We start from the raw sequence: 25,643 nt of genomic DNA, 5'->3' as shown, positions 1-25,643 counted from the left end.
GTGTCTGGAGTGACCATGACTGTTTCTTAGAGAGAAGTTTGTCTTACAGAGTCGACCAGGAGGAGAGCGTTAGCGGCTCCGTTGAGGATACTGTTAGCGTCCTGATAGCGTCTGAACTCAAAGCGAAGGGTGTAAGTCACTCCTCTCTCCAGACACACAGTCTGAGGAGGGACCACAAACCTGGAGGAGAGACAGAAAGCAGAGAGTTAACCTTTGTGATTCTGGATGAATGAGTGTGTGTGTGTGTGTGTGTGTGTGTGTGTGTGTGTGTGTGTGTGTGTGTGTGTGTGTGTGTGTGTGTGTGTTTGTGCCACAGACCTGGCTCCAGCTGGCAGGGAGACGGTGATTCTGTCATCATCAGGGATGGTGTTTCCACAGGGGCTGCTGGTAGGAATGAGGCCTGGACGAACCACTGTTATACGCACCTCCTCCCAGTCTCTGGGCATCTATGTAGAATCACCAACATATTTATTACAGATTATGGAATATCAGAATATGGTAAAGTAATGTCTAATGCTTAACTGGTGGGCACCATAATATTAATGGTCAGGAGAGGTTTGTGCATACAGTGAAAGCCAAACATATTTAAAGGAAAAGCTTTGAGAAAACAACTTTTCATCTCCTTAAAGAGTGAAAGACTCATACAATTATCTTTTTGTATGTCAATTAGAAGCTAAAACTGGAAAACTGGAAACAAGAGGAAATAATAAACAAAATCTGCTTCCTGGCAACCTCTACATATCATATTAACAGGTTCTTGTTGTGTTACATGGACACAAATATAAATGTTAAAAGTTTTCCTATTGGGGACAGTTTCATAGATTATGCATGAGAGACATGATTCATTTTATTCTACATAACCCTGTAAAGCCTGAACCATCAAATAATTGCCAGAAAATTCAAATTATTTGAAAATGGAGTGTTTATAGGGCCTTCTGTCAAATACAAAAAAACAGCAATCTGCATATATGAGTTTTAATTTGTATCATATTTGATACATCAGGCATTTTGGTGCAATTTTTTTGCACAGAGTTTCTTATTTTAAAAAAAACATACAAAAACAACATTTTTTAACCTATTATACTTTGAGTGCCCTTCAAATTTTTCCCAAAGTAATTTCAAACACAGAATTTATTTTTTTCCATATTGCACGACAAAGTCATACATATTCTGTATCTCCTACACAGCAAAAAAACTCATTTATTGTATATTTCTTCTCTGAATTCTTCAATTTTTAGTGGAAATCAATGAGCAAAAGACAACAACATTTAACCAGTAATCACTCATCATGATACAGCAGGTTACATATATAAAAATACAATATACATTATAAATATTTGAATTTCTACTCTAAATATACCTGAATATGTCATTTAAACATGTTCTTAAATAATAATAAGACTGTATGTTGCTTTATGAAATGCATAATGTATGAAATGTAATAAAGTTATGATTGACTGATCTCCAAATAAATGTCCTTATATACCTGCTGTATCAATTTTTATGAACACATTTTCAACACGGTTTGACTATAAATGAAGTCATGAAATGTTAATTAGTTTTACATTGCATCAATCCAGTAACTATTCCTCTTGAAGTTTCAGGAACAATTTGAAAGTTTTTTTCATCCAAACTTTTTCAAACATGTTAAAAATATCCCTGAAAAACCTCGAGTGGGTCTCTGATCCACAGCTGACATTTTGGATGTCCCAAGTGACGTCCTTCTGGTGCATGAATTACTCACACCTGGTGGATTATCCATGCACTGCATGTATCTGATCATATACATCAGGTTTTTACTGAAATAATATATCACACTGATGATGTAGAGGTCTCACAAACAGATGTATCAAGTATGATATGCTTGGCGTTATAGGGTTAAAGAGTGAAAGATTCATACAGTTATTGCTTGAGCCAGCTTGACCCAGATTCATAGCTTATTATGAGAGATATGTTTGTTTTATTCTACTTGAAGATAAATATCAAACAGGTGCGTATCCAAAAGTTTCTGACCTCTGTTTTCTAACTGAGTCTGTGTGTCTCTACCAGCTGAGGTGACTCATTAAAAGTCAATAATCTACTCACCTGTGATTCATAGCGGACCAGCAGGTCGTATTCCATGGAGTAGGGGACGTCTGTGATGGTGAACTCCAGGGTGCCTCCTTCAGGTACCCGAGCAAATCCAATGCCGGTCCATGTGGCGAGGCGACCTGGCTGATGCTCCCTGGTCTCCAGTGTACAGCCCTGAGAATATTCAGTTTTCAGAAATGTGATTAGAAAAATCCAAATTGGAGTCACAGGATGATACTGATACACAAATATGTTCTAATAGAGATTAGGAGCTGGCTCACCTGCTCCATTTTGGCCAGCTCAGCTTCGTAGAGGAAGTGATCCAGAGCCATGAAGTAATATCCAGACTCCACCTGTGTACACTGGCGTCCTGTCATGTGAGTGCGGCAGCGACACTGCCCGCTCTCCATGGAGCAGCTGTGAAGACAATACATTGACAGTTTGACATTTTACTGATACAACTGACATCAGCTTTCTTGACTGCCAGTACTGGGGCTTCAGTTTTAATGTATATCTCCTCTGAGGACAAGGAGCTCCTGCGTTGCATGTCAAGTACGATCCACTATTTGTCACATTTGTACAAAAACATATAAATATAAATTACTTTGTGCACAGCAACCAATTATTTTTATATGTATAAAAAGGTTCCTACAATCAATCCAATAGTTGTTGAAGTCGCTTTTAGTTACTCCAGTCCTTCTCTCTGGACCAAACTGCCTGCAGACTTAAGGTCCATCACAACTTTCTCAGCTCTTGAAACTAAATTCAAAACCTATTGCTCCTTTGAGGGTGTGCTCAGGGTCTCAGGTGGCATAGATGGATAATGGGAGGGTTTAATGTAAGCTCAAAACTTCATAAATAAAGTTTGAATAGAGTATTTCTAGTTGTGAGCATGTAAGTATGATGACTCGTGTGGCTGTCTGCATGCTTTCTATAGGATTCTCTTCATATGCTTCTGTTTGATTGCTGTATGCCGTGTCTGAAGTACCCTGGGTGAATCCTTTTTTGATTTGAATTCTGAAAGCAGCTTTTATTTATTGTTTTTCTCAGTTTTTGTCCTCAATGTAAAGCACATTGCTCTCACCTATAATGAAATGTGCTTTATGAATTAAATTGCTTTTGCTGTTGTTGAAAAGTTGTCTTCCTCATGGTGGGGCTAGAGGTCGGGGGATCAGTGAAGTGAGGAGGCTTCAGCTTCTGCAGAGTGTATGTGTGTAACTATCTCTTTAACAATACATGTTACAGCTGTTACAGTGTGAACCACAGGGCCCCGGCAGCCTCATACTTCATGTGTAACCTCTGACTCAGGAGGAAAGCTACAGCGTCACTCACTGGTTGTCCAGCGCTCCTCCGATGTCACACTCGCAGCCTCTGCAGCCGTTCAGGTCGTGGCTCAGAGCCCAGTGCTCAGGCTGGAAACAGAAGGACGGACAGAGGACGGCGTGAGTGACGGACAGAGACAAAAGAGGACAGACAGCTGAGGAGTTGAGCTCCAGACAGACATGATGCATCACTTTTAGAGGGAGAGAGGGGAACTTCTACTGCAGTTTGACTATCAGTATGTAGCTCTCTAATCCAATAAAACAGTCAGAGCTTCTGGGCAGAGCATAACCGCCAATTTTCTGTCAAATGACATGATGAGAGTCTACACTCTTTCAGAAACAGCTGACTCAGCAATGTGCACAGTAAGATCAGCAATTTCACTTTTAAAGTTCGGAATGTTTTGGCTGCAGAGTTTGTACTTTGGTGAATTTAGTGGTTTTGTCCTTGGAGTTATGTAAGAATCTGGTCAATTCATTACTGTTCACTTCAGGTTTGTGAACTCTAGCATCAATCCAGCCAAAGAAAGGCTGGACTGAGCTTGTTTTCTATGCTACAATATCAGACGAAGCTATTTTTGGAGAGTTACAATGACATAAACTGGTACTCGTCTGTGACGCAGCTTCCTTCACGCTCTGTGGTGCCATTTGTTTTAATAAACACACCACAGTGTCAATTAGATACAACCCTGCAGAGTTTTCATCTCTGTCAGCACAGACTTTGAAGTATTGCTACTAAAAAGAGGCTCCAAAGGGATTATCAGAGGACAGGCTCTACTTTGGGAGCAGGTCCAGGCCCCTGACCATTTTAGGCGAGCTGTAACCCACACCTACCGGACAAGCCACAAATCCCCGGACTAAAATTAGATCTGGTGCCAAGGCAGGAGCTTACATTCCTGCCTGCACTATTCCTGGCTGAGTAGGTTTGGGACAAGAGGATGAATTATAACAGGAAGCTGATCAGCAGAGGAGTGGGAGGAAAGAAGAGGAATGAAACAAGAGAGTCAAAAAGTGGACTGCAGTGATTTAGAAGCAAAAGGAGGAAGAGAGAGATAGGTGAAGTGAAATGAAGGGTGAAAGGTTTGATGTCGAACATGTGGGAGGAAAACATAAGGCTTTTTTGTCCCCTCTCATATTAACACCATCAGGGCTCAGTTCAAGAAGCAGAGTGTGCAAAGAGGGGAAAGATGATTCAGTACAAACGACAGAAACAAATGTTTGAGCTTCTCCTCTCAGGACAGAAAACAAATGTCAGCACTCTCTTACCAAACACTGGTCACAGCTGCGTCCAGTGACAAGACGCTTGCAGAAGCAGTCTCCACTGACCGGGTCACACTGGGAGCTACCTGACACTGTTCCTCTGTGGTCACAGCGGCAGGCTGCAGGCACAAAACACAGGGAAAAACTTCAAGCCAAGTTTCAAGAAGGTGTAGTAGGATGGAAAAACAACGACATGAGCAAAACGAATAAGAACAGAACTCTTGTCTCTGTCAGCTGTTAAAAGAAGATCATTAGTCACCTTAATGAAGACCGTCTCTGCTCTATGAGAAGCTCTAAAACCAGATTGAAAGTCACTACAAGTATTATTACTAAAATGACTTTCTCGAGCACTTTGGATTAAAAAGGAAGCTTGGGAATGTGTCCGTAGTTGTTAAGAGATTGAGGATCCAGATTCGTTTTTTCAAAAATGGCTGAATAAGTGCATGCTCTAAGCTGTTTGGAAAGATGCCAGAGGTCTTTGAACAGTTTATAAATGATAAAATAAAAGCATAGTGTTCAAAACCTCTTTTAAAAACTTAGTAGGGATGGTAACTGAGACACAGGTGGAGGAATTCATCTGATAAATTATTTTACTGAGAGCTAATGGGTTAGTTGGTTCAGTAAGTTACAGTGGTCAGGTGCGATGTTGGCCTAAATGTTTTTTCATTTCTTGATGAAATGTGTTGCAAATCTTTCAGTCTGGTCATATCTGGGTTCTTGATCTTGAGCACTTTTGAAATTTATGAGATTTAATTATTATTATAAATTTTTTTAAAGATCTGTTTATTTGAATTACATACAAAAGATAAATGTAAAACAATTAAAGCAAGTGATGCTTTTTGTATAAGAAACACAACAAGTGAATGAACGAAAAAGCAACCAATAATAAAAAATGATAATAATTTAAAATAAAAGATAAACAAATAGAAAGGAAAATAAAAAATAGTGAAACTACAATAAGATAAATGGGTTAATATTTAAAAAAGGAAGAGATTTATAAAGGTTCATATTATATTTGTAAAGGTTTATTATAATATATACAGTATATATATATATAAAGTTTATTATTTGTTATATTTATAAAGGTTAAGGCTAAAGACTTATACGTTTTGAAGTTAAAATTCATAAAAATGTCTACATTTATAATCTATATTTTAATAATAAGCTACAGCAGCATGGTGAGAAAGTTTCCAATGTGTGTGTGTGAATCCACGGTACAAAAACACACTGTCACCTGTATTTTGATAGTTTGTAAAATAAATCCCACTATAAAGTTTCCTCCTAACTTAGTCGCACATATTTCAGAGAGGAGGGAAAGGTAAGCAGTTTAAAATAAGAGCGAGGTCACCTCAGTCACTTTCAGTTTGATTATACAGTCTATGAGGGTGGTTGAGCTGTGTTAAGCTATCTGAAAACTGAGAGACAGACCTGCACAGATCACTTGGAGCTTTTATGGAAACACTCATCTCAGCCCAAACACTCTGTCATCACACATCACCTGTAACATTGTGTGTGTTAAAACAAAGATTGCACTCACGTTGGCAGCCCTGAGGACTGTCGGCGCTCAGACCAAAGTAGCCGGTCTTACACTTGTCGCAGCGTGGCCCTTCAACATTTGCTTTGCAGCGGCACTGACCTCCCACCGAGCCCAGGGAAGGGTCAGTGTGGCTGTCGCACATTCCTCCATTCTCTGAACCATCGGGGTCGCAGTCACAGGCTACGGCACAGACAGGGGAGAGGGATACAATGAGTCCACCTTAGAGGGTGCAATAACATGCAACATGCAAAATAGTGCACAAGAGCTGTGGTCATCAGGCATTGTGGTGCAAAGTTGTTTTTATATGTATTAATTGCATTTAATTATCAGATGAAACTACACTCAGTATAATATTAGATATCACTGAAATTCCTGACGTTGAGCTGCAGGTTTTGAGACAGCAATGACGTCATTACAGAGGAGTCCCTGTGTACGGAGAAGTGAATGATTGCAGAAACAGCCTACGTCTCACTAAATCTGCAAAAATATATTTCATGTCTGTGTATTCACATTTGTATTGTAAAGTAAATTGCAGGATTTAAACACTAAGACTTTGAAAGTACTGTAATGTCTTCAATAAGCTGAGGCACAGTCAGTGCTGCAGGGTTTATGAGTGAGCCAAAACAAGTACACTAAAACATCTAACGTCATGCAGTCTCTGTCTCAATGCCTCCCTTTCAGCTCTGCTGCAGTGACATCACTTGGCAGCCATCACACATTTCCTCATGATAACACCGTCAGTAGTTATTCTTAGATACGCATTGATCTTAAAAACAGTAACACACTCACCTATGCAGACCCGGGGGTCCCTGATATCCTTAAAAGGGTCTTTGTAGTAGAAAGGTTTGCACATCTCACAGTTGCGTCCCATCGTGTTGTGCTGACAGTCGTCACACACTCCTCCGCTGCCGTTTCCGGTGGCCAGATACACCGCCATGTCGAAGTGGCACACGCTGGAGTGGCTGTTACAGTTACACTCTGGAGAAAAAGACATTGATTTTAATCCAGTCAGTCTTTCTTTTGGATTGTTTTCAAATGCTTTAACTTTCACTGATGTTGGATTGTGTTGCTTGGCTGCTGCAGAAGTCCAAGAGTAACAATAGATAAGATAAATATTAAATAATCAATAACATGAGACTCTAACCTCCATTAAGTGAATCACAAATATTCCCAGTTAAAGCACAAAGACCAGACAAATTAGGCAAACAGAAGTTACTTAAGTAAACGTAGACTTGCTCGTTCTACTGAGGTTTGGCAACATTGGTGGAAATCAATGTAATAGGTCATGCATGTTGTCTCTTTTTCTTTAAAACTTCTGGATTATTAATCTGTGATGGTTTTTGCAATGAGACGTTATATCTCCTTGACTTCCTCCCCTGAACTCACTCTTGCAGGCGTTGGTGTTGCGTCCCTCGGCTGGTCTCCAGGGCAGGTCGTTGTAAAAGTCATCACACAGCTCACAGTTCAAGCCCTTGGTGTTATGGTTACACACACACCTGCCGTGGACCTTGAAGAGAGACAGCAAAGGTAATTATTAAGGCAATCTAAACAGGATGATAAATCATATGTTTAAAAGAGGAAAAAACAGTGGGAAAATTACAATCAAACCTGAAAAATCATCAATCAATCAGACTTTATTTGTAAAGCGCTTTTCAAACAATAATATTGTAACACAAATGCTGTACATAAAGATAATAAAAAGAGAATAATTAATTATATAAAAAAAGAAAGAAGACAAGCCGGTCCCCCCATCCCAATCCCAACCCTGGCCCCACATCCACCCCATAATCCATATGTTAAGTTAAGAACATGATAATAAGAATAAGAATAAGAATAATAAGAATAATAAGAAGAATAAGAAGAATAAGAAGAATAAGAAGAATAAGAAGAAGAAGAAGAAGAAGAAGAAGACGAAGAAGAAGAAGAAGAAGAAGAAGAAGAAGACGAAGAAGAAGACGAAGAAGAAGACGAAGAAGAAGACGAAGAAGAAGACGAAGACGAAGACGAAGAACAAGAAGAAGAAGAAGAATACTAACAATCATAATTAATAAACAATAATGTTAAAATATGTAAAAATAATAATAATAATAATAATAATAATAATAATAATAATCATCATATTAATAATAATAATAATAGTAATAATAATCATAACTAATAAACAATAATGTAAAAATATGCAATAATAATAATAATAATAATAATAATTATATTATTAATAATAATAATAATAATAATAATAATAATAGTAATAATAATAATAATAATAATAATAATACCAACAATCATAACTAATAAACAATAATGTAAAAATATGTAATAATAATAATAATAATAATAACAATAATAATCAAATTAATGAAAAATAAAAACAAGTTGCTGATGAACTGAAGAAGCCTGTCATGATATCTTAATGAGGAAACACTGGAGGTAAAATAAAATGTTAAAACTCAACAGAGGAAATTAAACTCACCAAAATAAAATAAATTAATAAAATAATAAAACAATAAAAGATTACACCAGTAAAATAAACTAAGATTCTACACTTAAAGTAAATACAGCAAAGTAAAATATTAAAATACTGAGAGGTCATCTGTAAAATCATAAGATGATAAGATCTCATTAATAACTGAATAAATAATGAAATAATCCACATTTAATCAAAATAAATAAAAAATAAAAACAACTGAATAAATGATACGTATGAGTCTATAATCATTTAAAATAAGACAGTCTATTCTTGACTGAAATTTGAACACTCACCATTCCTTCTATATCATCCCTGATGCCATCGATAGGAGCGCACTCTGAGGCGTGGCCATAGCAGAAGCAGTTTCCACGCACAACAAGCTCATATATGGCGTAGTAATACTTCTCTTTGATTTCAGCTCTGGGGTCCAGCAGGTTGTCTCCAAGCGTGTGAAGCTTGGTGAAGTTCACTCTCAGGTTGGTGATCTTCAGCTGGTCTGTTGAGGAGAGGAGGAGGAACAGAACACAGGTGTCACTTTAGGTTTCTCATTTTACATGAATAAGGATGGATGAAAACAAAAGACAACAACAAGTAAAACTGTCTAATAAAGCAAAACACAAAAACACACAACACAAAGGCTTTTTCTGCCCAACCATGAAGAGGAAGTCAAGGCCAGTGGAGCATGACAGGGCCGAGAGTGTGGCAAAGGATTATGGGGGAACAACAGCTAATGATCTGTGATGGTCTGAGGATTTAAGGCAGCTTGTGATCACATCGAGCCTCAACAGGGCTCAGCAGTGGGAGGATGTTTTTGTCCAACAGGGAACATCAAAATACTTTTATTATCTATGCATATTTTAAAAACTGAACCATTTAATGTCAGGTTGATATTAAGCACATGTGACTACTGCTAACTGCCTTAGATTAGCGTCATAGCATGCTAACCATTTTAATTTTCAGCTCTTAGAGGTGACATATCATGCAAAATGGACTTTTTAATGGTTCTCTACCTGAAATATGTGTCCCTGGCAGGTCTACAAACCCCCCGAGAATGAAAAAAATCCATTCTGCCCCTGTTCTGATTTCTCCACCTTTCTGTAAATGTGTGTGAAACGAGCCGTTTCAGACTTCCGTGTTTTTGTTACGTAACAACAATATCCGGTCTGTCATGGAGTCAGAGCTCGGAGCTTGTTCAGCCCATAGACTGTATAAAATACAACTCAACCCCTCCTCTGTTTTTCATTCCCTGCACACATGTGTGCTAACAAGGAGCTTAGGAGGGAGGCATGCTAGTTGTAGGCTGTCTTAATAAACACAAAAGTCGGTTTTACTCCCCACGTCTGCAGATTTGAAGATCTAGTGGTTTTTTATTTGTCATGGAAAAGAGCTAGCGCTAGTTAGCATAGCTGCATAGCTACATGTCGTAGCTTAAGCTGTAGCTGTGTACCAAGACACACGTCTACATACTGACAAATTAAACAACAAGAAACACTAAATCTGTGACCAATCCTTCAGAAAGGTCCTGCTGCCTTTCTGGCAGAGGTCGGTTTACTCCCCACGTCTGCAGATTTGAAGATCTAGTGGATGATTTTTATTTATCATGGATAAGTGCTAGCGCTAGTTAGCATAGCCAAATAGCTACATGTTTGTAGCTGTGTACCAAGACACACGTCTACATACTGATAAATAAAACAACAAGAAACACTAAATCTGTGACCAATCCTTCAGAAAGGTCCTGCTACAGGCGCCTCTCCGTCAGGATCAGATTCAGAGGGTTGAAGTAGCGCGGTCTGCTAGAAGCCGTGTATATTCAGCCAACATGTAAACATTAGATCAACGTGACGGAGAGCTGAGGCCACATCCACTTCCTGAGGGGGCGTGGTCAGAGGGAAAACAGACTGTTCTGAGGAGGGCTGAAGAAGAGGGCTTTTCAGGCATGCCAAAATCTGATTTCAAAGTGTTTTTTTGAGCATAAACTTTAAAGACATGTTTTGGGGACCTCTTAGACCAATATATATTGATGAAAAAAGCGTGATATGTCACCTTTAAAGTACTGTGACTGATTTCAGTATTCAGTTTTAGTGGGAGAATCAATTTCATGAAAAACCTCTCATTGATTTTAGGATTTAAAGTTTGTTTGTACAAGAGAGGGAGACGGACCGACCAATTACACAACAGCAGACTGACTGACTGACATTGCTATTGGAGAGACATTCCTAGCATGGCAAGTGAAAACAGCATTATTACAGTACATTTGTTTAGGATTGTTAATCATAGACTTTATAAAACAAGGACATATTCTCTCTGAGGATATTCTTAAATGAGACATAATCCAAGTGTCATGTGTCTTTAACTCTGTGTGTGAGTAGTTTTAAGTACATTTTCAAGATGGGGGTGTTTCCAAAAATGATGGATGGATGTGGAATGTGGTGTTGAAAAGGTTGCTCCCACATCCGGCCTCTATTTCCTCTCAAACTATTACAAGAACATTTCTAATAGAGAGAAAGATAACACCCCTCCAGAGAGATTTACCTTCAATCTGCTGGAATAACTGTGGTCACAACGTCCCCCTCGGATACAGTCAAACTGTTCAGCAGTACTCAACAAGACCCCCACACACACACATCATCATCATCATCATCATGTGTACACATCTCAGCATGTTTCCATGGAAAAGTAAGTAAGTAAATCTCCATTTGTGTGGTTTCTTGGAGACCTTTGGACCATGATGATTCACACAAACACAGAAATGCAGGGAAGAAGACACTTGTAACATGTCAGGGGATTTATGTCTCATAAACCGATAAACGCAGAGGGATCACATCTACCATTATCTATAAAAAGTATAGTGACTTAAAATAACACTTGTAAATGAATACCTCTTTTGTATTACTCTAAAACTGAAACACTCAAAAGGGTTAGGCATGAAATCCACTGACAAATACTGTGGGTTAGGGCTAGGCAAGAACTCCGAGTGGTTAGGGTTAGGGTAAGTGTTTGGGTCAGGTGATAGATTGCGAGAAACCCTGAAGGTTCGATAATGTATAAAGTCCACTGACAAATACCAAGGGTTAGTGCATGACTTTAACGGTAAATGGACTTGTACTTATATATCTCTTTTCTTGTCTTTCTGACAACTCAAAGCGCTTTTACACTACTTGTCACATTCACCCATTCACACCACATTCACTCACTGATGGTAGAGGCTGCCAAAGTAAGAGACCAAAGTATTAGCTGATCTCATTCATACACATTCACACACCACTGAACAACAGAGGGAGCAATTTGCGGTTCAGTGTCTTGCCCAAGGACACTTTGGCATGTGACTGCAGAAGCTGGGATGACGGCCTCTACCCACTGAGCCACAGCCATAAATCACACCCAGTGCATAATATTTGTTTGTTAATCTTCAATTTAGCATGCCTTAGACGTATTTATGAATGAATCTATGATAGATTGTGTGTGAATCCATTTGAGTCTACTTGGACGACATCTTTGTGCAGGTCGCAAAATTCACAATGCATGAAAGATCAGACACTTCACAGTAAGATTTCTGTCTCAAGGGCAGTGGTGGACAGTAACAAAGTACATGTTTTGAGTATCTGTACTTTACTTGAGTATTATTTTTGGGGGAACTTATTACTTTTACTCCATTTGAAAGACAAATATCATACTTCTGACCCCACTACATTTCTAGCAGTGCTCTAGTTACTCACTACTTTATCTTTGAAGTCAGCTGATGAGTTTTCTTTTCTGAGATCAGATCCCAAAGACCGTAAACTGTTGGTGTTCTTGTGTTTGGTTTGTCTCAGTGGTGTAGCCGTGATGGTGGTGTAGGATGATGATTCTCTACCTGAGCACCACGGCCATATTTTAAACCCACGTTTGAGGTTTTGAAATAAAGAATGATTGTTTGTATTGTTGTAAATCTCTGATCTGTTTACCACACAAACTTCATCACAGCCTCCAAAACATCAGCATCTAACCTGAGAGAGCATGTGGAGGTCTGGAGCTAACACACTGCTTTGATTCCAGAGGAACATTGTAAACTTGTCTGTGCTTGTAGTAACTTAGTTTATATTTCATGGTAGACTTTTTAGATATGAAATCATGTTTTCTAGATAAACAGAACGGAGCAGAATGTTCACCCATGTATTCTTGACTGACCTCATGCTTTGTGAAAATATGTTTAGAGATATTTTAAAAAGTACTTTGAATACTTCAGTATTTTTGAAAGCAAGTACTCCAGGACTTTAACTCAAGTCAGAATCTGACTGAACAACTTTCACTTGTATTGGAGTAATGTTTGACCAGGAGGATCTATACTCTGATCTAAGTAATGAAGACGGGTACTTTGTCCACCACCAGGGGTTTCATGAGGGAAAGAAAAAGAGCAAATTTAGAATAAACTGTCATCATTTGTTATGATTTGGTCCATTTTTAACACCCCGTGTTTAAAGATGGGGTTGATGGTTCAGCATCGGCTCATGTGTTTGGCCACTCAGTCAATTACTGGACATTACATGACTTTAGGTCCTTATAATGGGACAGTAACTTCTTTAAAGAGAGGTATTATGGCCCTTAAGGATTTAATTTGTCTCTCATACCTTTGTTTGGGTTACACAGAGTCTGAGTCTGACACACGATCCTTTGCCCAGATTCCTTCACTATCATCTTTCCTATCCTGTCAATAAAGGCCTCACTCTACCTTCAAATGACCAGACACAAAGAAGATAACATAAAACTAACACTACTCTCTCTGGATGTTGACTGGCTGTCTTCACCGCCAACACTGAAAATGAATTGTTCAGCTGTGAGGGGTCAGGGGTCTTTGCGTGGACCACTAACAGTGAGATATTTAGCAGCAGAACAAGACATCCTCTGCTGCATTAGAAACCAAGCTTGGGTTTCTGGGAACAGCTCTCATGTCCTGCCAGTCTAAACACGAGGGCCAGGACAGTGAGGCTGTGTGGGAGTGAACAGCTGCTTTTCACATCTCTCCATGTCTTCCACACAGCAGGGCCATGTTTCACACCCCAGAGAGAGGGCCTGTTTCAGTCCACGGTGTGTCACGGCCAGATAACATGAGCAGAGTGTGTCAGCCGGAGTTTGATTTATGGGGACAAATGTACCTGAAGCTTGGAAAATTAAGAGATTCAATTACATTCAAATGATACTGCGGCTTTGGGGAAGTTTTTCATTGTTGTTTTGAAGATAAAAAGAGAGAACATGTGAATATTAAATCAAAACTTAAACCTTCAGGTGTTCTTCCTGAAACTCTTCACAACCAGCATTACCTGAGGCGACACTTAGAGCTTCAAATGACTAGAGAACATCCTCGAGTTGAGTCTACAAGTGTTCATACAAGACAATCGTTCTCATTTTTGGAAGTTCAGATACTTTTGGTTATGAAACTTTATATTTTGGAAGAGCAGCGGTCATTTTTCTCATTTGTGGCGCCCCTGTAGCTCAATGTTTTAACTCATTAAAGATGGTTTCATTTAGTTTCTTTGCCACACTTCATACCCTTTGACTCACTCCTGTCTTGCTTCCCCTGACACAAAGAAAAAAATGTCCCCCATGTGAAGCATGTTACTGGCTTTAAAGGTGACATATCACGCTTTTTTCATCAATATATATTGGTCCAAGAGGTCCCCAAAACATGTCTTTAAAGTTTATGCTCAAAAAAAACACTTTGAAATTAGATTTTGGTCTGCCTGAAAAGCCCTCTTCTTCAGCCCTGTTCAGAACGGTCTGTTTTCTCTCTGACCACGCCCCCTCCGGAAGTGGGTGTGGCCTCGGCTCTCCAGCACGTTGATCTAATGTTTACATGATAGCTGAATATACCCGGCTTCTAACAGATCGCATTACTTCAACCCTCTGAATCTGATCCAGAATCTGATCCTGACGGAGAGGCGCCTGCAGCAGGACCTTTCTGAACGATTGGTCACAGATTTAGTGTTTCTTGTTGTTTTATTTATCAGTATGTAGACGTGTGTCTTGGTACACAGCTACAAACATGTAGCTATGTGGCTATGCTAACTAGCGCTAGCACTTATCCATGACAAACAAAAATCATCCACTAGATCTTCAAATCTGCAGACGTGGGGAGTAAAACCGACCTCTGCCAGAAAGGCAGCGGGAACTTTTCTGAAGGATTGGTCACAGATTCTGTGTTTCTTGTTCTTTTATTTGTCAGTATGTCGACGTGTGTCTTTGTACACAGCTACAGCTACGACATGTAGGTATGCTAATTAGCGCTAGCACTTATCCATGATAAATAAAAATCATCCACTATATCTTCAAATCTGCAGACGTGGGGAGTAAAACCGACCTTTGTGTTTATTAAGACAGCCTACAACTAGCATGCCTCCCTCCTAAGCTCCTTGTTAGCACACATGTGTGCAGGTAATGAAAAACAGAGGAGTGATTCAGTATTATTTTATACAGTCTATGGGCTGAACAAGCTCCGAGCTCTGACTCCGTGACAGACCGGATATTGTTGTTACGTAACAAAAACACAGAAGTCTGAAACGGCTCGTTTCACACACATTTACAGAAAGGTGGAGAAATCAGAACGGGGCAGAATGGATTTTTTTCATTCTCGGGGGGTTTGTAGACAGGGACACATATTTCAGGTAGAGAACCATTAAAAAGTCCATTTTGCATGATATGTCACCTCTAATATCAAACAGATAAAGCATATTAATAAGGTATCACATATGTCAAGCTTTATCCACTCATTGTATGACATCATCAATCTCCTGTTAAAAACATGAAAGTATGACTGGGACTTACTCTGGATGCTGGGGCTGTACGGATCCTGAATCCTGATAGATGGATCCAACACTTTGTAGATGACCTAAGTAGACACATGCATATTGATGCATTAACATTGATGTAATGATAAAACAAACAGCAGCATGACGACTCATCAGACTTTGCACTTTCGGATCTGCAGGCTGGTTTTACTTTTTGATTCTTCTCTGTTTGGGTGTAGATGTTATGAATGAAATACTTTAGGGTATGGATGAAGTAACCTATCTATTTATTTTGTTTTTATTTATTTATTTATTTAAAGGGACAGTGCATATTAATGAACATTTCAGCATTGCATCAATGTAACTATGCCAGAGTTAGCCATAAGGCTAATTTTAATCCGTAGTCCCAGGCAGGTCAAAACGGAGTTCATGGAAACAGCACATCATGAAAGCATCTCAATTCTACGCATTATCAAATTAATAAAAACATGTATTTGAAAATTAAACAGCTGATTTTTTTTTTTTTTTTTTTTCATTACAGCTGTCTTCATATCTGCATGAAACTCTTGAAAACTTCCAGAATTTTGTGGGATGGGCTGTTTTTTCACATGAAGCAGGAAATGTGTGAATGGAGCAGGAAGCATTCTGTGAGTTTTATCCCTGGGGTGATAACTATAATATCATGTGATCAGTGCAAAACTGGAAGAGCGACACATAATGGGAAGAATAACATCATCCAAGAGTGAAAAAATGAGAAGTAGATTCAAGATCAGATCATTTCTGAGTTTCTTTCAGGAGTGCATATCTGAAAGTGCTCAACTTAATTTCGGCATTGCGATTCCTTCAATCAAATTTTCACCTCTCCTTCTGTTGACGGCTCGATGTCGGAGTAGCGAGACTCACAGACGACTTCATTGATGTTGCGTAGAGGACCCTGGGACACTCCAGGAAAGGTGGAGGGGCAGTCATGGGAGAAGTAGCGGTAGATCTGCCAGGTACGACCGAAATCTGCTGACCGTTCAATCAGCATGGCCGCCGGACGGAAAGTCTGCAGGGGAAGAATCATGAAGTGTTCACTTGAAGTAGTATTTTATTTATCTGAACAACCCTAAAGAACGATGTAACACTATAAGGTACTTTTTCTAAATACTTATTAATACATGTCAACAAGCTTACAATAAGAGCTTTGAGCTCACCTTGAAGGTCATGATGAGGTGAGTGAAATGAAACTCTGCTTCCAGATCCAGCTGGACGTAGACCTCAGACTTTCCTGGAGGAGAAACAGAGAAAAGGTGATAAATATACCAAACGCATTCATCATTTATAATCTTAATTTTTTTATATTTTTTTCTCAGTCTTTTTATCTGACTTCCATCCAGATTGTTAAAAAGATGAATGGCTTTGCTGTGAGTGTTGTAGAAACTTTACTTTCAGCCCCATGTTTGGAGTCTTTATGGAAAAAAAGGCTTCAGTAAGTGCAGGAAACATTCAGACAGGTCAGTAAACCTCCTGTCCTGCACAGCACCAAATACTGTGAAGGGCTTCTTTCCTCTGAGGATCACTTTCACTACAAAGCCAAGGGGACTTTCCTCAATCACGCATAATTATACTTAAAAGCAGCAGCACATGAATGATTTCATGACATAACTAAACACTGTGGCACTCACTTACTTTTCATCTGTTGATTTAAAGACAAACCACAAAGGAGTTCTTTTTTTAGGCACATGAAGCAGAAAAACTAATCTAAGGGAGAATCTGTTTTGATGCCGTCTCAGTTACATGTTTAGCATAAATGAAAACCCCTTCACGTATTTCTGTCTCCTCTAGAAAATGTTCACACTTAATGACAGTGTGGATGTGTCTGGCACAGATTTATCCTGTGTTGGTAAAAGCCCCAAACAGACTTAAATTCAAGTCTAATCATCCATATGCGTGCATGGACGTATAACAGAATTCAGACAACAAATTATAACTTCAGTGAAAAGCTAAACTACTACATGAGATTTGTAAGCCTTCAAATCAATCAGTGAATATCAACCAACACATCTATGTTGTCAGCTAGCTCTTTGCTTTTATATGTCAAGAAAATAAAGTACGACATGGTGACAAATACTGACTTTAAGAGTGAGCAATGAGCACCGGTGTCCAGCTGAAAGTTGATGTCATTTATTTTGACAGCCATTTTTATTTGACAACACATCAAGCACTGTGAGCATTTCAGACTGCTGTGCTCAAGGTTGCAATTTAAAAACATAGGCAATCAGAGTATTGTACCATTCATTACTTCACCACTGATCAATGACTAAAAACACACAATTAAGTGAAAGCCCAGAGAGGCTTTTATATTGCATTGTAACATATTTAAAATTAGGACTGTCAGCATTAACCAAGTGGAAAACTCCAGTCTAAAAATATGAAGCCCATGCGGAAGTGTTAAAAACTGCAGTACATGGAGCGTCTACTTGAGGCTGGCTGCAGAAACACAGGAGACCACATACAAACCAATTCAAAGAAGACGATCTTTACAGCAGAAATAAACATGTTTACAGCCTGGTTCAAAAAATAATAGCTTTTAAATGATTTTTCTGTGCTTAAAATTTCTAGACCTCAAAAATGTACATTACTCGCTGGCCTAACGGCAGCAAAAAAAATGCTGGCACTACGGTGGAAATCACCACATTCTTTTTCAAGATCTCAGTGGCTTAATACGTATCTTGATATAGCTGTTATGGAGCTCTCAGTGGCCAAGATGCACGGAGCCACAGGATCCACTATCTCATCCTGGTTAAAATCCATAACTAAGATCAAAGAATATGTCTAACTTTATGATTTAAATGAGCATTATTACGGTATTACTTGACCATTTCCTTTTGTTGTTGTCTTTATTTTTATTTACATTAATGTTATAAATGATGTCATTGTCACTATTCACTTCCTTTATCACTATGAATTCCCTGTTATCATACGGAGATCTATTCTGAGGTGGGGTGGGTGTCGCCATACCTTCTTTTATTTTTTTTTATTTTTCTTTGTTTTACTTCATGATATGCCTCGACTTATCCTATACAGTTGATATTTCATTGTGTTGCATAGCTTTAAAAACAATAAAAAAAAATTTGATCACAAAAAAAAAAATAAATAATAGCTCATTTCTCTATCAGCACACACTGGAGGGCGGGTGAATCTTTTAATAACTTAGTATTTTTGAAGATATTAAACTTACAAGTTTTGCCCAAATAAGGACATAGCTGACTTGATTGACAGGTGGGAACACTGTAGCTGTTAGCGAAAAGGCTCAAAGCCCGCCTCTTTACCTCACACTAAGTTAGGTTGAGTTCAGCATTTCCAATATGGCTCCCCCTGACGATCAGCTTCAAAACAGCGCTTCAGAAACAGATGGGTGAGGTCACGGATACTACATCCATTTATTATACAGTCTATAGCATTAACCTGTGAACTATGATGCATTTAATGTCCAACATTAAAGCTTTTTTTTTATATTGCACACACTATAGTTGCACAATGCGCTACTGAGTGAAAGATTACATCCACTTTGTGTCAACAGTTTAAGTTTAAGCTTTGAGTTAGAGCTACCACCTTTGAGCTGAGTACATTTTGGAGCGTGTGAGTCACCACAGACCTGAGGGGGAACTTAATCAAAGAAACAGAGAAAGCAGCTAAACTGGAACTCCTGAAAAATGTGAATGCTGTAGCATTAATCAGGGATCCCTGGACGTCAGTGAGTAATTAGATTTATCTTGGAATGACTGCACAACATATTTACACTGATTTCAATCCTACATTTTTTTTGATTTTTGAAAAACAAAGCACTACATCATTATCTTTTTGATATTTGAGTTTCTTACCCCGAGAGAGAAGGGTTTCACAAATCTGACTGGGCTTATCCACTAAACTAGTACTGCAAATACATTAAAAAAGCAGAAACACATCCTAAATGAGCTACCACTGCAGAAGTAAGAAGACAAGGGGAGGAAAAATATGCAAGAGAAAGGAATGTGAAGACTGTGCCACAGCTAAATCAGAGGAGGAAAGAGAAGGAGACAAAGACGGAGAAAGAGACGTACAAAGAAGTGAGAATTCAAAGAGCATATCTGACCCTGGCAAGTCCCCCAGAATGCACCTGCTCCACACTCACTGCCAGTGCCTTGTAATGTCATCGTGTTTGAGTTCAGTCTCATGAAATTGCCTTCCAAATTAATAAGTGTGCACAATCAGACCACTGTAGTGCATGTTAAATGGGCGTACTGTGTCACCACCATCATGGAAATGCCACAGAGATGCCTTAGAGGAGCAGCAGCAACCAGAAATAAAAATAGTCACGATACTTCCTGTCCCCCTTCTTCTTCTTCTGTTTCTCTCTGTTCTATTCTGGGTCAGTACTGTCATAAACAGCCCAGCACGAAGTCACACAGCTCACAAACAGCTTTAATGAGACATGTTTCCACCGGGTGTCTCTGCTCAGAGCTCTACACTCACTCGTTGTCATTGTTTGTTAACATGGATCAGTTCAAATTGGTCCCTCTCCCTGTCCTCCTGCCTCTGCCTGAAACACTCACTCAACTTTCTCTTCCATTTTTTCCATTAAAGCTTTTACTTTCCTCCTCTCCCTGTCATCACCCTCGCCCTCCCTCTGTGGAGATGCCAGTTCAGGGCCTACTCTGTTATTAAGCCCATCTGTCGCTGGTCAGGGGTTGTTGGCCACAGCATGTGTACATGTGTGATAGTTATTCTGTTTTTAAAGTTCCCTGCAGCTCCCAGTTTCCTACAGCTGCTGGTTTAAATATAACTCAGGGATGTTGCTCTTTTTTCATGGTTTTATCTCTCCTAATTAAAATATTTTCCTTTTAAAGATGTCTACTTCCTGGTCTTTTTATATCCATCCCATCCCTCTATCCATTAACCTATAAGTAGAGGTCGTATTAAGTTCTTCTTATAGCCAACTTTGGTGGGTGACAGGACCTACTTAAACTGTACGAGCACTGTCTTCTTTGCTAATGCATTTAGGAACAGATCAAATCATGTATTTAAGCTTTAAGCAAAGGGTAAGGACATAGCCTGAGCTCCTTCATCACTGCATTAGAGAGACATTTAACTAGCTGACAAGTGATGTTAACAGTACTGAAGTAAAGGTATGCTTGCATCTGTGATATAAGAGTTAATGACCTGCCTTTGTGTCTCTTATTTTTTAATAAATACCTGGCTGCGTTAAAAGCTTGATTCTGATTGACCAAAGCCGTGATTCATCTTTTTTTAGTTATATTTTTTAGGGCTCTTTTTCCTTTATTTGATAGGATAGTGGAAGAGAGACAGGAAATGTGGGGAGCAGAGAGTGGGGGGAGACATGCAGCAAATGGTCACGGTCGGGAGTCGAACTGGCGACCTCCGGACAAGGACTGTATGTTAAGCGCTTAGACTGCTAGGCCACCAGCACCCCCATGATTAAATTAAACAAAAGCGACATGAGGGACAACCTATTCACACTCGTCATGTCAAATCAATCTGCAGAGACAAGCCTGGAACATTCCCCCACTACCTGTTGACACTGTGGCAAAAATGCTAGCTTCCGTCTCAGGCTGATCTTGAGAGTTGGGGAATAATTAAGCACGAGCTGCATGAGGAGCTACTGGACCCCAACCATCTCTGAGAGGGAAGAGTGGAGCAACATCCTGTCCTGCAATCCAGTCAATAACAGCAGAACTGGAGTTTCTCAACCACCCATTCTATGTACAGTACATTATCCCTCAATTGTTTTACATGAGACATAACCATTCAGCAGGACATACTTTTTATTGTGCGTGGTTCATTACGTAGTTTTTAACCAGCACAACGAGATCTCATGGTTGCTTGACAATTTTTTTTATTCTAATGTCAATTCATAACTTTCATGTCACGTCATGTACTTATGCAACGGCCCCCGTGGAGGGCAAAAAAAAGGCTTCCAACTGCTACAGGCTACGGGGAAATGACCGGACTCTGCTGCCAACTATGTGTTTGAAACTTTTTTTAAATGCCTGAATGTTGTTTTTCAATTATATGCGCAAGCTGACGAGGAGACAAGCCAGGGTTCAGCTTCTTAACTTAAGAATCCCATCTGAGAAAGATATCCTGAGAGGAGGAGATGTGGATTAACTCTATTAGACACTCTGCTGTCCCTGCTGAGGGGACAAAACAACAATAAAAGTCCACACGTCATTGAGTGAACATTTTATTAGTGGTAAGTTGAAGTAAACACAGAGTATTCTATTTATTGTATGTTTAGTCGATGTCCTTCTGACATCATTGCAGTGCGTGACACAGCTAGCAAATCAGCAAACGCTAGCTTAGTAATAACGTCTGTTTTCACAGCCGGACACTTTTATCCTGACAGTGTGGTGATAAAGTGTTCTTAGGAGAGTTAAGGAGAAGGTTCATATTTAGTGTTGAGGCTTGACAGTGAACTTTTGGGAGGGAGAGACGGATTAACACATCTGCATGAGTGGAAGCCGTCATGTTACTACGCTCTTTTTTGCCCTCCAGGTTCCCGTGCTGGTCACGTGACTGAAAACTATGAATTCGAAAGTCATCCCAGTAACAATCACTCCCTTGCACAGGCCCATTTGTCAGCATTCAGTCTTTACATCCCATCCATCCATCCATTATCTTGACCGCTTATCCCGTTAGGGGTCACGGGGAGCTGGAGCCTATCCCAGCTGGCTTCGGGCGGAAGGCAGGGTACACCCTGGACAGGTCGCCAACCTATCACAGAGCTAACTCAGAGAGACAGACAACCATTCACGCACACACTCACACCTATGGGCAATTTAGAGTGATCAAGCAACCTGAGCATGTTTTTGGACTGTGGGAGGAAGCCGGAGAACCTGGAGAGAACCCACGCATGCACGGGGAGAACATGCAAACTCCACACAGAAAGGCACCTGCCCGGCCGGGGATTCCAACCAGGAACCTTCTAGCTGTGAGGCAACAGCTCTACCCACTGCACCACCGTGCAGCCGTCTTTCCATCCCTTTATCTTTATATTATTTTTGTAAATGCACTGTTTTAGGGATGAGTTGTATGAAGTAATTGTGACGGTTTCATATACACCGAAATCAACCAGGTGGCTTCTCAACATCTCTGATATCCAGATAACCTTTTACTACATCATACTCTGTCTGCAGCCTGGGGTTCCTGCAGACAGCTCTGTTTCTCTGGCGTACTGAAGCACTGCTTCTCTCATTTGGCAAAGTTTGAGGCCCTGGAGAGAATGACAGGAACTCTGAGCTTTGATTTCAACTCCCTGTGTTAGCTTGTATTACTGACAGCTACATCGGTTCTGTAAAACAAGTATCCTGATATTAGTTTAATGAATGTTGTTGGCAAGGTAACATCTGTATTTTGGCTTGCTGGTCTTTGGGCTTTATTGATTCAAGCTGAGAACATGGCCAGAGAAATGCTGCAGGGCAAGGCTGAGGTTGCAGCTGCTTGCGTGCACTGCATCCTGGTACATGTAGGCACTGGGCTAAACTTGTAATAGCCATAGACTGTATGATAAATGGGGGTAGTATCCGTGATGTCACCCATCTGTTCCTGAGCGCTGTTTTGAAGCCAGTTGTCAGCAATGTTGCCAAATTAGCGACTTTGTCTCTATATTTAGCGAGTTTTCAGACCCCTCTGGCGACTCTTTTTCAAAAAAGCGACTAGCGACAAATCTAATCTTTTCCGGTGTTAATAAGAATTTTGGAGACTGATGTGAAAGCATGTATCCTTCTTACTCTACTCAACAAGCAGTGGATGCTGCTGTGAGTCCCTCCTAGCTGCATTGAGAGCAGGAGGCGTTCACCCCTCAGCATCCAGACTGCAAATGTATCATGCATGTACAAAGACACCGCTGGATGATCCCGCCTACTGTCTCTTTTTGGTCCATTTAGATACTTCATGTAGATTGTAGTATACAATAAACATCTTGAAAATGTTATGGTTGAAAAATGTAATGTTTTACTTTGATTTGTTCTAGGCTCCTAAGTGTAGTTATAAACATATTTAGAGTATTTTTCAACCTCTGTTTGTCTCTCCCTCAACGTTACACGTCTCTCCTGCAGCGCCCATTACAATTCAAATTATGCAAATTAAATAATGACGTCCTTCAGTGACTTCTAGTGACTTTTAGAACAGCCAATAGCTTCTTTCCTCACTGAGGAGTGGCAACACTGGTCGTCAGTGGGTGCCATATTGGAAATGCTGACCAGAACCTAACTTCTGTCGAGCTAGTGTGAGGTAAAGAGGCGTGCTTTGAGCCTCTTTTGCTAACAGCTACAGGGTGCCCACTGGTCAATCAAGTCAGCTATGTCCTTATTTGGGCAAAACTCGTAAGGTTAATATCTTTGAAAATAACAAGTTATAAAAAAATCACCCCCTAACAGTGTGTGCTGATTGAGAAATTAGCCATTCAGACCTAAACTGTTTTTGAACCAGGCTGTAAACATGTTTATTTCTGCTGTAAAGATTGTCTTCTTTATATTGGTGTGTATGTGGTGTCTTGTGTTTCTTGCAGCCAGCCTCAAGTGGACACTCAATGAACTGCCTGGGCTTCATATTTTAAGACTGGAGGTTGCTGCTTGGTTATAGCATGCAGAGAGGAACTACATACACTATCAGCACTGATTAAGCATTAACATAACATTTGAAAGTCTCCCTTATTGCTGTATTTTTGATTTTATCAAGAAGTATTTAAGGTTATATTGATAAAATGTGAGGTGAGATTTTACGTCAGTGATCTTCATGACCAAAACGTCTCCTCACCGTTCTCGGACTGCCACCAGGACTTCTTCCGGTGAGGCTTAAAGGCGGTGATGACATTTTCTATCCGATGATTGATGGTGTTGTACACTGGGTCATAAGGCCGTCTGGAGTCACAGTCAAAACACTTCTTCTCATCCTGCAGAGGGACAAAGACTCAGAGTTACATGTTCAGACTCTGAGGGTCAATGGGGAACTACAAACCTCCAGTGGAATAAAAAGAGGGAAAATGTAATTTCCTTAATATGACTGCTCTGCTGAAACACAATGACTCACACACACTGACCTGCAGATGGCTGACTATGCAGTACGGCTCTTTTCTCCTCATCCCGCATGTGGATGACGCCTTCAGGTTCTTCTCTCGTCCAATCAGCAGGTCTCCTGTTGCTGGGTAACAGCTGCCATGGGCACAGCCGTGGCTTTGGTCCGGGTCCTGGCCGACGGCAGCAGCCAGCACTGGCAGGGCGGCAAGACAGGAAATTCATTACAATGAACAGGAAAAAGCAGTGGAAAGTGACATCACTCCTTAATACAGAAACCATCATGTGTTGACAAATAAAGTTGACTCAAAAGCAGCGCCCTTATTTCTGTCCTACAAAACTTCAAAGCTCTTATCAGTTCCTGAGGAAGACAGAGTCCAGGATGGGAAAGTCAAGACCTCAGCACAAGTAGTCTCATTTAGTTTCTGGGCTAACACGCTTCTGTTACAGCAACATGACCTGATAATGTGAATCAGATCTACACTGAGTTTTATCAATTCAATGCATATGAGCAGAAATAACTTCACTAAGAGGCATGTGGTGGTGCCCAGGATTTTATATCAGACACGTCACCTTTTATATCTTACGCTTAATATTCCACAAGATTAAATGTATTTAATCTATATACTTTACGGTCCTTCATTTGAGGTTTGTGACACATTTCTGCAGACTGTTGAGTGGCAAAGTTTCTGAACCCAAATAACAACAGATACATTTTCATTCTTATGCTCTGTATCGTGCACAAATCTTAAAAAAGCCTCAAGGAAAGCTCACCTTACATTTTAGACTACATTAAACTTGATTCAGAGACCAGTATCAAGAGGAAACCTCTGAGGAGAAAAATCACATCTCAGCTTCTTCTGAATCATGTTAAACTTAAAGCCTTAAAGTTTAAAGATCACTTTAAACTCTGGAACTGTTGTTGAATGATAAAAAAATCAAACCAGTGTGGAAGAGGAGTTTCATTCTGCATTTCTGACAATATTAATAAAGACAAGCTCTTGCACAATTGTCAACATACTGATCACTGCACCAACAGCTGGTTCTACTTCAGAGAAACAAAGGTGTATTAGGCAGTGATGCAGGGTTTTGTAAATCTTATACAGTTATATACGTTTGTATAGAAGAAAAATCTGATGCTCGGGTTTAAAATGGGAAGGAATTTATTTT

General features: G+C 39.8%; 1 protein-coding gene across 1 annotated transcript in view; it reads right to left on the bottom strand.

The window, feature by feature from the left end:
- lamb2 (laminin, beta 2 (laminin S)) overlaps positions 1 to 25,643 on the bottom strand; it is a 67,926-nt gene that overhangs the window by 17,815 nt on the left and 24,468 nt on the right. The window contains exons 3-17 of the mRNA XM_034696052.1: positions 24,500 to 24,669; positions 24,217 to 24,352; positions 16,614 to 16,687; positions 16,277 to 16,465; positions 15,455 to 15,518; positions 8,950 to 9,152; positions 7,573 to 7,693; positions 6,976 to 7,164; positions 6,187 to 6,366; positions 4,656 to 4,768; positions 3,403 to 3,482; positions 2,352 to 2,487; positions 2,086 to 2,244; positions 319 to 446; positions 48 to 180 (exon numbers count right to left, since the gene is read on the bottom strand). Of these exons, the coding sequence (XP_034551943.1) occupies positions 48 to 180; positions 319 to 446; positions 2,086 to 2,244; positions 2,352 to 2,487; positions 3,403 to 3,482; positions 4,656 to 4,768; positions 6,187 to 6,366; positions 6,976 to 7,164; positions 7,573 to 7,693; positions 8,950 to 9,152; positions 15,455 to 15,518; positions 16,277 to 16,465; positions 16,614 to 16,687; positions 24,217 to 24,352; positions 24,500 to 24,669 (2,075 nt within the window). The remainder of the gene's footprint in view (positions 1 to 47; positions 181 to 318; positions 447 to 2,085; positions 2,245 to 2,351; positions 2,488 to 3,402; positions 3,483 to 4,655; positions 4,769 to 6,186; positions 6,367 to 6,975; positions 7,165 to 7,572; positions 7,694 to 8,949; positions 9,153 to 15,454; positions 15,519 to 16,276; positions 16,466 to 16,613; positions 16,688 to 24,216; positions 24,353 to 24,499; positions 24,670 to 25,643) is intronic.

Source organism: Notolabrus celidotus, chromosome 11, assembly GCF_009762535.1.
Source record: "Notolabrus celidotus isolate fNotCel1 chromosome 11, fNotCel1.pri, whole genome shotgun sequence".
Lineage (NCBI taxonomy): Eukaryota > Metazoa > Chordata > Actinopteri > Labriformes > Labridae > Notolabrus > Notolabrus celidotus.
The sequence above is the reverse complement of the archived record's forward strand: the minus strand, read 5'-3'. Positions and strand labels throughout refer to the sequence as shown.